This window comes from Mesoplodon bidens (assembly GCF_964165515.1).
Source record: "Mesoplodon bidens genome assembly, contig: HAP1_SCAFFOLD_887, whole genome shotgun sequence".
Taxonomy (NCBI): Eukaryota; Metazoa; Chordata; class Mammalia; order Artiodactyla; family Ziphiidae; genus Mesoplodon; species Mesoplodon bidens.
In genome coordinates this window covers 23,500-36,883 of record NW_027672200.1, presented here as the reverse complement: position 1 = coordinate 36,883, position 13,384 = coordinate 23,500, and the positions used below count along the sequence as shown (strand labels likewise).

At 46.2% G+C, this 13,384-nt stretch overlaps 1 protein-coding gene and 1 long non-coding RNA gene across 3 annotated transcripts in view; one reads left to right on the top strand and one right to left on the bottom strand.

Annotated features, from left to right (window-relative positions):
* Positions 1–13,384, top strand: part of LOC308610132 — a 100,369-nt gene that overhangs the window by 63,496 nt on the left and 23,489 nt on the right. For both annotated transcript variants that reach the window (XR_014014430.1, XR_014014431.1), the window contains exons 17-19: positions 1,692–1,788; positions 3,243–3,359; positions 10,185–10,483. This is a non-coding gene — a long non-coding RNA (uncharacterized lncRNA). The remainder of the gene's footprint in view (positions 1–1,691; positions 1,789–3,242; positions 3,360–10,184; positions 10,484–13,384) is intronic.
* On the bottom strand, positions 3,403–10,190 carry LOC308610131 (protein FAM170A-like). The gene is made up of 3 exons (XM_081259390.1): positions 8,652–10,190; positions 6,184–6,324; positions 3,403–5,400 (listed from the first exon to the last, which is right to left on the bottom strand). The coding sequence occupies exons 1-3, from the start codon at positions 8,719–8,721 to the stop codon at positions 4,556–4,558; spliced, it is 1,056 nt and encodes a 351-aa protein (XP_081115516.1). The 5' UTR covers positions 8,722–10,190; the 3' UTR covers positions 3,403–4,555.

Below are 13,384 nucleotides of genomic sequence, written 5' to 3'. Positions count from 1 at the left end.
TGTAGATCCGAAGATGGCAAGAAATGCCAGCAATTCTGAAGTAATAATACGGATGTATCAGGAACACTTGAAAACCTTTATCCCGCCACATTCAAAAAAATTGCACTTCCAGTGTATTCAGAGTCTCAGTGTAGAAACACAAATGATGTAGAAGTTGAATGACACTCAAGTTTTTCTTTCCTCCTTTCCTGATTTATTCTAATCCTCCAAGTTAACATGATTAACTATCTGTTATGTAACCTTTCAGACATTTTCTACACATGCACACTTTTCTTTTTCTCACATAAGAGTGTGAACTAGGTCACTTTCAACATGCTGTGATACTGTGATTCACTGTCTCCCACCGAGTCATCCACTGATAAAGTAATCTGTTTCATGGAGAAATATGTCCAATAGCTAATAGCCAATGTCTGTGGAGTGCTTGCTCTGTGTCGGTTTCTTGTAACTACTTTACAGATCTTTTGTACAAGGTACCCATGGACCAGGTACAATTATAACCCCCAAGTGACAGATAAGTGCAGATAAGTACAAATAAATACAGAGGCCAAGTGACTTGCCCAAGACACTGGAGCAAATCAAAATCCATGCCTCTGTAATCATTTTGCTCTATTGCCTCTGTCTGGGAGGCTTGATGATTTGGCAAGTAAAACCTTAAATATCATGTTCCATTTTTATATCTCTGACACAAGCGTGGGGCTGTGATACGGGGTAACTAACCTGACTACTTTTGAAAACCCTTATGCACCTGGATGAAAGTAAGCCAGGGACTGCAAGCTCTAGATTTAAGGTTTCCTAGCAACTTTTAAAAAGAGCTTCTTGAATGCAATTTATGTAATGTCAAGTCTAGGATGTAGTCCAGATAGTAACAGAAAAATGGAGATATGTAGAAAAATAGTTCAAGTTGACAAGTATTGGGAGTGTAGTAGTTTTGGGGCCAGCATGTAGACCACAGGAGAACTTGCTGTTTCCATCCCAAAGGGAAGAGCCCTACGTTGCAACTGCCAAGGTCCCTGGGGCAGCAAGTGTGTTCACTGCTTAGTAAAGAAGCATCCTCAGTTTGATAGAATCATATGGGAGCCTTACATTTGGTTAGCCGTTCTACATTCTTGATGTAATGATATTTTCAGGGTGTGGGAGGGTATCAAGCTCTGAAAATACCCTTGGAGAGATTTGCTTATTAAGTTTGGCTTTTTCAATCTCCCTACTACTTCTTTACTAAGCACCAGGAGGTTTCCTTCACTTTTCAGAACCATGTTGTTTTTCCCTTGTCTAATGAACTTTGAAATACTTTTGGATGAGCTATTAAATTTGGGAAAAAATAAACATCTCTTTAAAACAAGGAAGATAATAACAATGACACGTAGAAAGAGCTCTAAAACAGAGAATATCCTCCATTATGGCTAATGACTGGGGGTGGAAAGTTCGTGCTCGCTGTCCAGGATGTAGAAATAAAAGCTGAGGAGGCGCTGAGGCATCTCCTGCATCTCTATAAGCCTCCATCATTTCTGATGAGTAGGGTTGACAGATAAAATATAGGCTGTTTAGTTAAATATGAATGTCAGAAAAACAACGAGTACATTTTGAAGATAAGTATGCCCCAAATAGTACATAGGATCTACTTATACTAAAAATAATGACTTATTATTCATGTGAAGTTCAAGTTTAACTGGGTATCCTGCATTTTTATTTAGTAAATCTGACAGCCCTACTGATGATCCACAATGGAGGCAGTTGAGGAGCGGTACATGCTGGCTCTCGGACAGTCAGGAATGGCTTCAGCAGATCCAGGTACAGTATGAAATTCTTTTTGGAGGTAGCTCAGAAGCCATGGCCAGCCCTTGACTGCAAGTACTGCCTCGGGTTTCCCTGAGGTGGGGTAAACCGTCCTCTTAATGGCCTTTTGGTAAGTCTGGAAGACCATATCCAAGGGGAGCCCCAAAGTCAGTTTCATCCTCACAACCATGTTTCCAATTCCTGGAATTGGCTGCATGTGACTCACAAGAGATAAGGAGGTTTGTGAAAATTGGGAGTGTCATAGCTTGAACCCTTTGTAGGTAAAGTTTTGGTGTTCTGAGAGTTTTAACAGGAGCAATGTGAAAGACTCCAGGTCCCCGGGTAGATAGAAATAATCCTGTTCTACTTCTGTGTATGGGACAAGTCTGTAGTAGCTCACAGAGCAAATATCTGGTCTTAGAAAGACTGATCCAAGCTTGGATGTTTCTGGTGACAAGGCAAGGTCGTGAGTTTGAAGTTCACCTTTTATGGTTGAGGAGACAATGAAGTTGTCAGAAGGGCAATCGTGGAGGAGACGTTGGCTTCATCCATTGTGCAGGCTTGTATATGTGGTTCTATGTAGATTGTGTTTCAAAGGTGGAGCTTGTTTACAATTACGAACACTCTCTGACGTGCTTTTTGGACCTTCATTCCCAGAGCAAGAGCAGTGCCGAGGCCGTAGAAATGCCATGGATACTCTGAGCTGTCAGTGGCATTTCCCAGGTACTGTTCCCTTGGTGCTGCTCCTTGAAATGTCCAAAGGGATTATCATCTGTTTTGTGGCCGGTCCTAGCATTGTGAAAGGAAGCTGCTGCACCGGGCTCAGAGGATTTCGGCTGTGGTGGGAGGAGGAGGAGGAGTACTACGACTATAAATTGTATCACACCATATCTATTACATCTTGAGAGTGGGCTTAGGGGGTTATGAAGGGGGACTTTTATTGTACTTTTATACATTGTCCCCTTGAAAATAATTCAATTTTTAAAAATTAGTTAATTTATTTTGGGCTGCATTGGGTCTTTGTTGCTGCTAGCGGGCGTTTTCTAGTTGCAGTGAGCGGGGGCTACTCTTGGCTGTGGTGCACGGGCTTCTCATTGCAGTGGCTTCTCTTGTTTGCGGAGCACGGGCCCTAGGCATGCAGGCTTCCGTAGTTGTGGCACGTGGGCTCAGTAGTTGTGACACACGGGCTCTAGAGCGCAGGCTCAGTAGTTGTGGCGCACGGGCTTAGTTACTCCGTGGCACGTGGGATCTTCCCAGAACAGGGCTCGAACCCATGTCCCCTGCATTCGCAGGCATATTCATAACCACCGCGCCAGCAGGGAAGCCCAATGATTCAGTTTTTTATAAAGAGAATATTCCTAATATTCTTCCAAAAGTTTAAAAATACATAGTTGGATAACACTATGAAAAATTAACTGACACTTTTTTTATTATTTCTCTTTGCTCCCTGGATTTTTTTCCCCCTCCAGTCAGCTAGGCACTCTGAGTTCACTGCATTAGGAAGGTAAAGACTCAGCAGAAATGAGGGAGAAAAAAAGAAAATCCTCAGCTTTGGAATGTTCAAAACAGAGGCCACAGTAGAACAGGTGAGAATTCTGTGCACAAAAAATAAATCTCGTCTCAAATGTAACAAAGTATTCTTTGCACTGGGAGGCAGGAGAGGGAGGGAGGGAAGGACTGAAGGAGAGAGATCAGTGTGGCCAGGGACATGGAGACTGTGCTTGAGGACGATAGGCCCAGGAAGAGAATCAGAATCTGGGGAAGATTCAGCCTGCACGCGATCATTGCCTCCAGCCAGCACCCTCATCTCAGACCTCGGGAAATTCAGAGAGAGAGTGGGAGTAGGTCAGGAGGGCCACGGGCATAGTCTGTGTGGCAGGGGTTGTGGCCATTCCCTATTTGTGAGGAGTCCCCAGCAATTTGCAGGCCTCTTCTAGAAAATGCTGGCGGACGTCTCTAGTGCTTATGTGAAAGCTTGTTCACAAACCTTGAAAGATACAGATGTAGATGACAGATTAGATAGAAAAATGTAATTAACTAAAACCTCCAGGAAAGGTTTGGAAAATGCCCTTTATTGCATAGGATGTTCATATTGTCATATGATGTTAGACTGAGTGCCGGTCCCTTCATCCTCCTTCAGACCACGGCGTTCTGTCTGCTACTATCCCGAGGGTCCTTTCTTCTCCCTGGAAGGGATAAAACAAATGAGGTAGAACAGGAAGAGACAAGAAGCACTCCAAGCTCTGCTGGTCAGGGTTACCCTCCAGCGTTGCCTTAATGCTCAGAGCCACACATACCACAGTGAGCTTGGCTCCAGATCAACTACCACGCAACGAAGGTTCTGGAACACTTCCATGTCTCGGGGAACCTCATTTCCACGTGACTCTCTTTCGTATTCCCCTTTGTCACAGAAGGCTAGGTACAGTGGTCCAGGTGAGATCTCAGCTCAGGCCCAAGGCTCTCAGACCTCAAAGTTCCGGTCCTGCAAGGGCCCCTGTCCTCTCTTCAGACCACTCCTGGCTCTCTCTGCCGACAAGGAGCTGCTGGTGGTACGTCCTCTAAGAGTTGAGGCCCATCGTGCAGACCCTGAGAAAATTCCTAGGAAAAGGCTCCACCTTCTTGTCGAAGTCAACAGAGCTCAATTCCTTTGGAAGTGCTGGGTGTGTCCCAAGTTGATGCAACTGCAGAGCCATTAGGTAAACCAGCACATGTGTGCGGCCCCTTCCCTTAGACTCCTCTGGGCCCTCGTGACATAGGCTCAGAAGAGTGCCAGCCTCAAGCCTTACCTCTTCCAAGGCCACACCGTCTCCAGGATCTTCTGTCCCATGAATCTCAGTTGCTGTGTGGAACTCAAAAGAGAGAAAAGACCCTGCCTCCGGGGTCTCTTCGGGCTGGGGCCTTCTAGCTTCTCTTCCTCGTCCTCGTCGTCCTGCTCGTCCTGCTCGTCCTGCTCGTCCTCCTCGTCCTCCTCGTCCTCAGAGGTGGTCTCGGATTCCACATTGCCCTCCTCCTCAGGGGTGCTCTCGAATTCCACATTGCCCATCCACTGGGCGATGTTGAGATGAAAGACACGGCAGCTGAAGCCCTCCAGGATGCCGAACTTCACGTGCTGCTGGAGGATCTCCAAGGTGGGCAAGACCCGGCAGCAGGCCATGCACCTGAAGCCGGTCTCCATGGTCACCATCCAGTCCGGTGTCTTGGCCCTGGGTGTCTCCTGGACGGCAGGTGGCCCTGATGGGCTGCCTGGCTCTGCCCTTTCCTCATACTCTTTCTCCTCCCCAGTGGGCTCACTGTCAGACAGGAGGCTTTCGGTGGACACATCAGAGGGGTAAGTGCCTACTGTGCACGCATCCTCAGGAAGGGTCACTTCTTCTATCGTCAGCTGCTTTTCAGGCAACTCCAAGGGTTTCTTTGTCTTCCAGGAGACAGCTACACCCTTGTTCACTTGTACCTGCATGTAGTATATTTTCATGCCCCTTTCCTCTTTGTCTGGGTGCAGATCGTTCTTACAGGGTGAAGAGGGTGAGGAGGAGACACAGTGTGATGGGGGAGCAGTCTCCCCTGTTTCCTGAACCTGGGCTAGGGGTGCTTTAGGCTGGGCAGTTTCTCGATGTGATCTCCGGATTCCTGAAAAAGGAAATTAAAAACATCATAACATGCATGGGCCGTGCCAGAAGCTGAGGGAGCAGGTGTGGTAGACGAGAGAGGGACATTTGCATGACGTAGCTATGTCGTGAGCTTGGTGTCTGTTGGCCGTAGGACGGAGCGGTGTATCTGGTGTCATCTGTGGGCTTTTCATGTGCGTGTGGGGGGTTACTGGAGCGGTGTCTGTATACAGGGGTGTGCAGTATGGTGGTGAGGGCTGTGGTAACTGAGAGATGCGGGTGGATGCGTGTACGACGAGGAGTGTGAGTTTGGGAATATCGGTGGTGCATTACTTGTGGAATGGGGCTGTGGTGCTTGGGGTTTCTGTGTGCACTGAGAAGGTATGTGCCTGGAGGGCGGATGTATGTGTGAGCTGTGTGGACCTGAGCTGGATGGTGCTGCTCTCAGGCTGGAGATCTATGATGTAGAACTCTGTCCTTCTCTGGAAGCCAAGGCAAAGACAAAGCCTACATTTTCCTCTGAAGATGCTTAATCTGGTCCCTCTTCCCTCCACCTCAAGCCCAGACCTTTCCGGCCCCTGCTCCTTGACTTCCCCACCATGGTAGTACCAGGATTCACACACCCCCGCCCCAGACTCAGCTGGGATCCACGCCCTCGTAACAGCTCAGCCATCCTGCCCAGGCTCCTCCACAGAGCCCTCATCACCTCTGATGACCCTGGGTTTCCTCTCAGCCTCCCTGGGATCTGTGTGCCTCCTGCCTCACAGCCAAACACCCCCTCACCTGAGGAGCCCCGCGCCCTTACCAGCGTAGATGAGCTTGCGCGGAGAAGAAGCACAGGAGAAGTATGTAGAGGCAGAGGAGACCTCCCCTGCCCCTGGGCTGCAGCCTTGGGCCACCACAGTGGATCCAAGCTGAGGGGGATCCTCTTGTGACTTGGAGATTCCTGAGGGAGGAATGAAAGGCTCAGGGTGGGTTCATCAGTCCTCTCTGTCCACAAATATTTACCGAGTGTCTGGCACGTGTCAGGTGCAGTGAATACACACAGTTGAGATGGGGTTCCCAGTGGATACTCCAGTGTTTAATTCAAATCAGTACTTACTCTGTCACTGTCTTGTTGGTAATGTAGGCCTCGGTGGTGACTGAGTATGTGGGAAGAGTGAGTGATGTGTATCAGTTAAGTCTGTGGTAAGTGTGGGGTTGGCATGGGGAGCACGGTGGAGATGTGTCTTATCTGTGTCTGTGGCCTTTGTGTGCATGGTTTCTGTTCACAAGTCGGGAATTCTGGGACATGTAACTTTTCCTCATTACATGGTGTGGCTTGTATTTATGGTGTGTGTTCATTCATTGATTCACCAAGATTCAGTAAGCAGCTACTTCTGTGTATCCGGCACTCTTCCATTGTTGTAGTCTCTGGTAACGCTGCGCATTCTAGTAGGGGAAGACACACACTAAACAAAACTACAATAAATATATGATACCTGAGCTGGTGGCAAGTATATAAGGGTTGCCAGACTTAGCGAAGAAAAATACAGGGCACCCAGTTAAATTTCAGTTTCAGATAAACCCAGAATAATTTTCCAGTGTAAGTATTCCCATGCAGTATTTGGTCTTACTTTTAGTGTAAGTATGGCCCGTACAATATTGGGGACATACTGATACTGAAAAATTACTTGTTGTTTATCTGGAATTCAAATTGAACTGGCTAGCCCATATTTTATCTGGCAACCCTGACATGGGTTAGTGAGACTGTGGTTTACTGTGGTTTGTACAAAGCGGGTCTGGCATTACTCAAGAATGTGTTACAAGTGTGGTGTGTATGACACGTGACTGGTTCTTATAGAGGTATTTAGCGATGGCTGAAGTTAGCTGTGTTTGTGCGAGAGTTGAGGAGATACATATATATATAGTGTGTGTGTGTGTGTGTGTGTGTGTGTCCTATATATATAGTGTGTGTGTCTATATACATATCTCATCTCCAGCGTTTGGTGTTGGAGGAGAGGATTGTGATACAGGTGGGTTGTATGAGAACGTAGTACAGGAGGGATGCGTGTATATACCTCCATGTGCTGTGTGTGGTTTAATACGGAAGTTATATGTGGGGTGTGTGATACTTTTGCTGTATCAGAGTGTCCATGGGTGTATGAGTTACTGTCTCATAAAACACCCCTACCAAGAGTTCTCTATACACTCTTACATACACCGAGTGTCAGCCAGGTCCAGGCAGGGTGTCAAGAACTGTACCACGCAGAGTTTATATCTGATAAGCACTCTACCCCCATTCATCCTGCTCTTCTCAGCACTACCCCCTCCGCCCACCCCCACCCCCCCACAGGAACATAGAGAAAAATATTCTGAATGGTCAGGGGCAGTCATTGCCTTCCCTAGCCTGTCCCAGCCACTGCCTGAAAATCTGCCTGCTGTCTAGAGCTCCATTCCCAGGGCCCATCCTACAGTCTCCAGGGCCCTGGGCCTGGTAGGAGCTACTGGGCTCTAATCTGGGGCAGAGACCTCTAGCTGGAGCTCTGGGGTGACCACCCCCTCCCAGGGCAAGGTACTCGCCTACACCTACATTTAATGCACGCAGGCACCACGTGGCCCGTGGCTCTCAGAGCTCCCCGCAGGACCCTGAGGACATTTCTCACCCTCGCCCACGCGGTCTCAGTCTCTGGAAAGCCCTTCCCTTCCCTCGGTCTCCTTTGGGAGATTCTTCCTGTTGAAGGAATAAAACCTCCTTGCTTTCAATATGACACCATCCCTAGGCAAACAATCGTCTTTCGAAGTGCATTCCACTTGTCAAGATATTTTTCAACAGGGCCTTCAGCTCATGGGGCTTCTCTTTCCAGTTGGTAAAAGAGGCCAAGCAACTCATGGGTCTCTCTCAGCATCCTTGCATCCTTCACATCCCCCACCTCATGACCCCAGGGAAAGATCCAAGAGAATAAGAGAGAAATCGGGGACTGAGAAAAGCTGCACCTCTAGGTCTGTGCAAGCAGGATGCAGCCTGCTGTGAGTCCGACAAAGCTCCAGGCCCGGCAGCCCCAGGAGAGAGTCCTCAGACCAGCGGAGCTGACCTCCCATCTCCCAGGGGGCATCTGGCCGTTCTGTGCCGTCTCACACCACAGGGAGCCTCCGGATGGCTACGGCAGCATCAGTGAGACAAGGTCTCTCGCTCCCTGCTTCACAGGTGACACGTTCTCAGTCCCCCTCTTCCTAGAGAAGGTTCAGTTTGGCAGAAACCCATGTGCCCCAGACAAGTTGCCCCCCACATACCTCCTCCCTTCTGGGCAGTTTCCTGGGACTCTTCATTTTCCAGGCGTTTCCTCTTTTGTTGCCGTTCCATCGTACCAACTAGAAGTCTCCCTTAGAAGATGCCTCAAGAGACGTCCAACTCCTCCTCTCCCCTACAGGTTGGCCCTTGTTGGCTCTTGGGCAATCCGTTGAAATGATTCAATACAAATAAAAATAGTCAAGTCTCCTAAATGGCTGAAAAACTTGTACCACTTAGTGAACCAGCAGTGCTGCCTAGTGCTCACCAGGGCTGTTAAGTTTCCAAGGTTGCCAGGCGCACAGCAGGATTCTGTGACCTCAATGATGACATCAGAGCATTCTGTGGACCTAGGTTCAGCACAGTCTCTGCAATAGCACAGGCCCCGTTTTCAAGAACAATTCCTTTTTCCCAGCCGAACCTTTCCCGTGAAAGGGAAAGGTTCATACCATATCCATTATAAATTGTATCATACCGTATCTATTATAAAATGAACATTTTGATTGGAGATCTTTTAATGTCTTTTATATAGAGATTTAATATGAATATTTTAAATGGTCTCCAGTTTCCCTGTGGATTATTGACATTTTAAACTCTGCACTTCAGTTTTCCCTCAATCCCTGTAATTTTGTCACGGTTATTTCTGTACTTAAAGAGGAGTAACAATATAATTGATTTCTTCATTTTTTTCCCATCTCTTTCCAAGGTACTGGATTTGATTGTGTCTTACGAATGAGTGAAAAATGCTAGTCCTTGAGTCAGGACATTGGGCCCTTTACCAAGTAACTCAACCTGTCTGGGCTTCAGCTTCTGTATGTGCGAGCAAGAGGCTTGGCCTAGCTGACTTTTCAAATGCTGTGTTTCTTTGATTCACTCTCACGTACTGATCTGCTACTTAAGAAGAGGGTCTCTTCTCATAAAGTGAGAACAGTCGTTTTCTAATCCTTGGGTTGGGTGGAGTTTTTAGTGGTCGTACTCAGTTTGTTAGTTATATTTACTTTTACGTATGCTTAGCTCTAAATTTAATTTATATGGCTCTTGTGACTATTTTTAGATCTTCTTTTTTTCTTATTTTCTTTTACAGTTTCTAATTTGTTATCGCCAGTGTAGAGGAGCCTGATTGATTTTTAAACTGTATTGATCTTGTATGTGTGTGCTTTGTTGAACCGTCTTCTTCGTTCCTGCTAGTTTATCTGTGGGTTCTTTTGGGTCTCCTAGATAAATGAGCATATTAAATGTAAATAATGTGTTCTTTAGATAAAGTTTATTTTCTTGCATCTCTCTATATAAAAGCAATATGTTGAATTGATTTAAATATTTAAATACTTACATACCTGTTATCACAATCTAACCTTCTTTATCTTCTCTTATTTTCTTCCAATCAATATTATGTTTTCAAGATTTATCCACGTGAATCCATATAGATCTAGGTCTTTGATTTTTGACCGTTTGGTATTATTTCATCACATGCGTATAGCATCATTTATTTTCCATTCAAGCATTATTGGACAATTGGATTGTTTCCCTCCCTTCTCTAGAACAAACAACGTTTCCTAGAATATCCCTGAAGATGTCTGACAGTCGAGAAGGGCCAGGCTGCCCGAAGGATTGCTACTTGCTTTTAGCCACGTTCCAACAGGCCATCTCCAGCCAGCAATTTGAAGCACAGCTGAAATGAAAACTCCCCCAAATGTGGAGGTCGTAGGAGCTTCCTAGAAGGTGGGAGGTTCATGATAGGCATCCTGCTGGGATCCCAGGGGAGTCTGAGCTGGCCTGAACCTCATCTTCCTCCTCCACCTCTCAAGAGAAATGTGGAGGAAAGAAGACTTCAAAACCTGTGAGTAGGCAGAGGGAGAGAGATTGGGGGCCGAAGCTGCAACTGAGGTCTTGGAGTGGGCTGTGAGGACGCAGAGCCTCTAGAGAGCCAGGCTCTGCCTTCTGAGCACTTCTCCCCTAAGGCTGCTCGTCATTCAGGTGATACCAGCCATATAGAGCCGACTCGGCCCACACTGTCACAGAAAGCCTTACCAGAATCTCTTCTTCTTCATACACTCTTGTGTCTGTTACTTGGCTATTGCCTTTGGTGCTCCACTGATGTGAACCACAGTCGCCAGGGGATGGAGGACACTAGTGACCCATCTTGCTCTGTGGCCTCAGTCCACAGCTTGAGGGTAAGGGAAGAGGCCAAATGAAGGTCAAGAAGGAAAGATGGCGTTTGAAGAGAAGACCTGAGTTAAGGGTGTCTTCTCAAGGCTTGATGAATGAAATGTAGCTCCAGTACCTGAAGTCCTGCTTGTTCTCAAGGCTGACCACGGGGCTGGGTGGGCTGGGTGCACTCAGTGAAGGAACCGTATACACTTAGTATTTCCTTGCTTGCTCACACTTGCCCTCGTCTGATACACACTCTGCAAGACTGATCTTCCCCTGAAACAACTTTCCACCTGCCACTGTCATCTCGTGAACATTTGCTTCCCCTTCCTAGTGTCCCCCTAGAATGCCATTGCCGCCAATTCATAATTTGATAATCATGCTTCTTACCATAGTCTCAGCAACTTCTGATAAATTTTATTCACTTTATTCCATAGTCTTCACACATCAGTAATCTTCCTTAACTTCCTAGCTGCAGGTTAACCCATTCGGAATCATTTCTTTTTCTTTCTCTTCTTTGGCAAATCCCTTCTATCTTTTAAGGTCTTTTTCTTGTCTCTCTACCATCCTGCCTTCCTGAACTTCTTTTTTTTCCGTTTAAGTAACCTTTCAATCTCCTTCCCCAATTTCCTCATAAACATTGAGAGTTTATTCCTCACACGTTAGAGAGCGGTTTATGAATGGCCACGCATAATGGACTCAGAATGAGTTGGCACCCCCGAGGTACCTGTCTTGCTGGGGAGCCACAGGTGGAGGGCTGGCTGCTGGACACATGTTTGCATGGAGTCAGGCTGAGTGGCCTCAGGGTGTTTGCTCTGCACTTGTGTGTGTTTCTCCCTAGTTGGTTTCCTTGTCCAGCCACCTGTGACCTCCCTCCATCCAGCCCAGGGAATCCTTCTCATCACAGGGGTAGGACGTTTGTCTCGTTTTCCATCACATCCTTTCCCCAAAGTTTGGTTGTGAGTTGCTCCCATTCCAAAGACCTTTCCTCTTTGAAGAGAAGAGAGAAAATCTTTTCTCTCCTTTCCTCTCACTTCACTTCTGCTCTAGTATCTCCTCCGTCCAGAATGGCCCCCTGACTCAAATGGGTGTAGATCCGAAGATGGCAAGAAATGCCAGCAATTCTGAAGTAATAATACGGATGTATCAGGAACACTTGAAAACCTTTATCCCGCCACACTCAAAAAAATTGCACTTCCAGTGTATTCAGAGTCTCAGTGTAGAAACACAAATGATGTAGAAGTTGAATGACACTCAAGTTTTTCTTTCCTCCTTTCCTGATTTATTCTAATCCTCCAAGTTAACATGATTAACTATCTGTTATGTAACCTTTCAGACATTTTCTACACATGCACACTTTTCTTTTTCTCACATAAGAGTGTGAACTAGGTCACTTTCAACATGCTGTGATACTGTGATTCACTGTCTCCCACCGAGTCATCCACTGATAAAGTAATCTGTTTCATGGAGAAATATGTCCAATAGCTAATAGCCAATGTCTGTGGAGTGCTTGCTCTGTGTCGGTTTCTTGTAACTACTTTACAGATCTTTTGTACAAGGTACCCATGGACCAGGTACAATTATAACCCCCAAGTGACAGATAAGTGCAGATAAGTACAAATAAATACAGAGGCCAAGTGACTTGCCCAAGACACTGGAGCAAATCAAAATCCATGCCTCTGTAATCATTTTGCTCTATTGCCTCTGTCTGGGAGGCTTGATGATTTGGCAAGTAAAACCTTAAATATCATGTTCCATTTTTATATCTCTGACACAAGCGTGGGGCTGTGATACGGGGTAACTAACCTGACTACTTTTGAAAACCCTTATGCACCTGGATGAAAGTAAGCCAGGGACTGCAAGCTCTAGATTTAAGGTTTCCTAGCAACTTTTAAAAAGAGCTTCTTGAATGCAATTTATGTAATGTCAAGTCTAGGATGTAGTCCAGATAGTAACAGAAAAATGGAGATATGTAGAAAAATAGTTCAAGTTGACAAGTATTGGGAGTGTAGTAGTTTTGGGGCCAGCATGTAGACCACAGGAGAACTTGCTGTTTCCATCCCAAAGGGAAGAGCCCTACGTTGCAACTGCCAAGGTCCCTGGGGCAGCAAGTGTGTTCACTGCTTAGTAAAGAAGCATCCTCAGTTTGATAGAATCATATGGGAGCCTTACATTTGGTTAGCCGTTCTACATTCTTGATGTAATGATATTTTCAGGGTGTGGGAGGGTATCAAGCTCTGAAAATACCCTTGGAGAGATTTGCTTATTAAGTTTGGCTTTTTCAATCTCCCTACTACTTCTTTACTAAGCACCAGGAGGTTTCCTTCACTTTTCAGAACCATGTTGTTTTTCCCTTGTCTAATGAACTTTGAAATACTTTTGGATGAGCTATTAAATTTGGGAAAAAATAAACATCTCTTTAAAACAAGGAAGATAATAACAATGACACGTAGAAAGAGCTCTAAAACAGAGAATATCCTCCATTATGGCTAATGACTGGGGGTGGAAAGTTCGTGCTCGCTGTCCAGGATGTAGAAATAAAAGCTGAGGAGGCGCTGAGGCATCTCCTGGATCTCTATAAGCCTCCATC

What these genes read in the sequence shown, in the direction of transcription:
- LOC308610131 (XM_081259390.1), bottom strand. Translation starts at nt 8,721, where the DNA reads ATGGAACGGCAACAAAAGAGGAAACGCCTGGAAAATGAAGAGTCCCAG. An exon ending in AACTGCCCAGAAGGGAGGAG is followed by an intron (nt 6,325 to 8,651) that starts GTATGTGGGGGG and finishes TTCCTCCCTCAG; the next exon opens with GAATCTCCAAGTCACAAGAG. An exon ending in GCGCAAGCTCATCTACGCTG is followed by an intron (nt 5,401 to 6,183) that starts GTAAGGGCGCGG and finishes TTCCTTTTTCAG; the next exon opens with GAATCCGGAGATCACATCGA.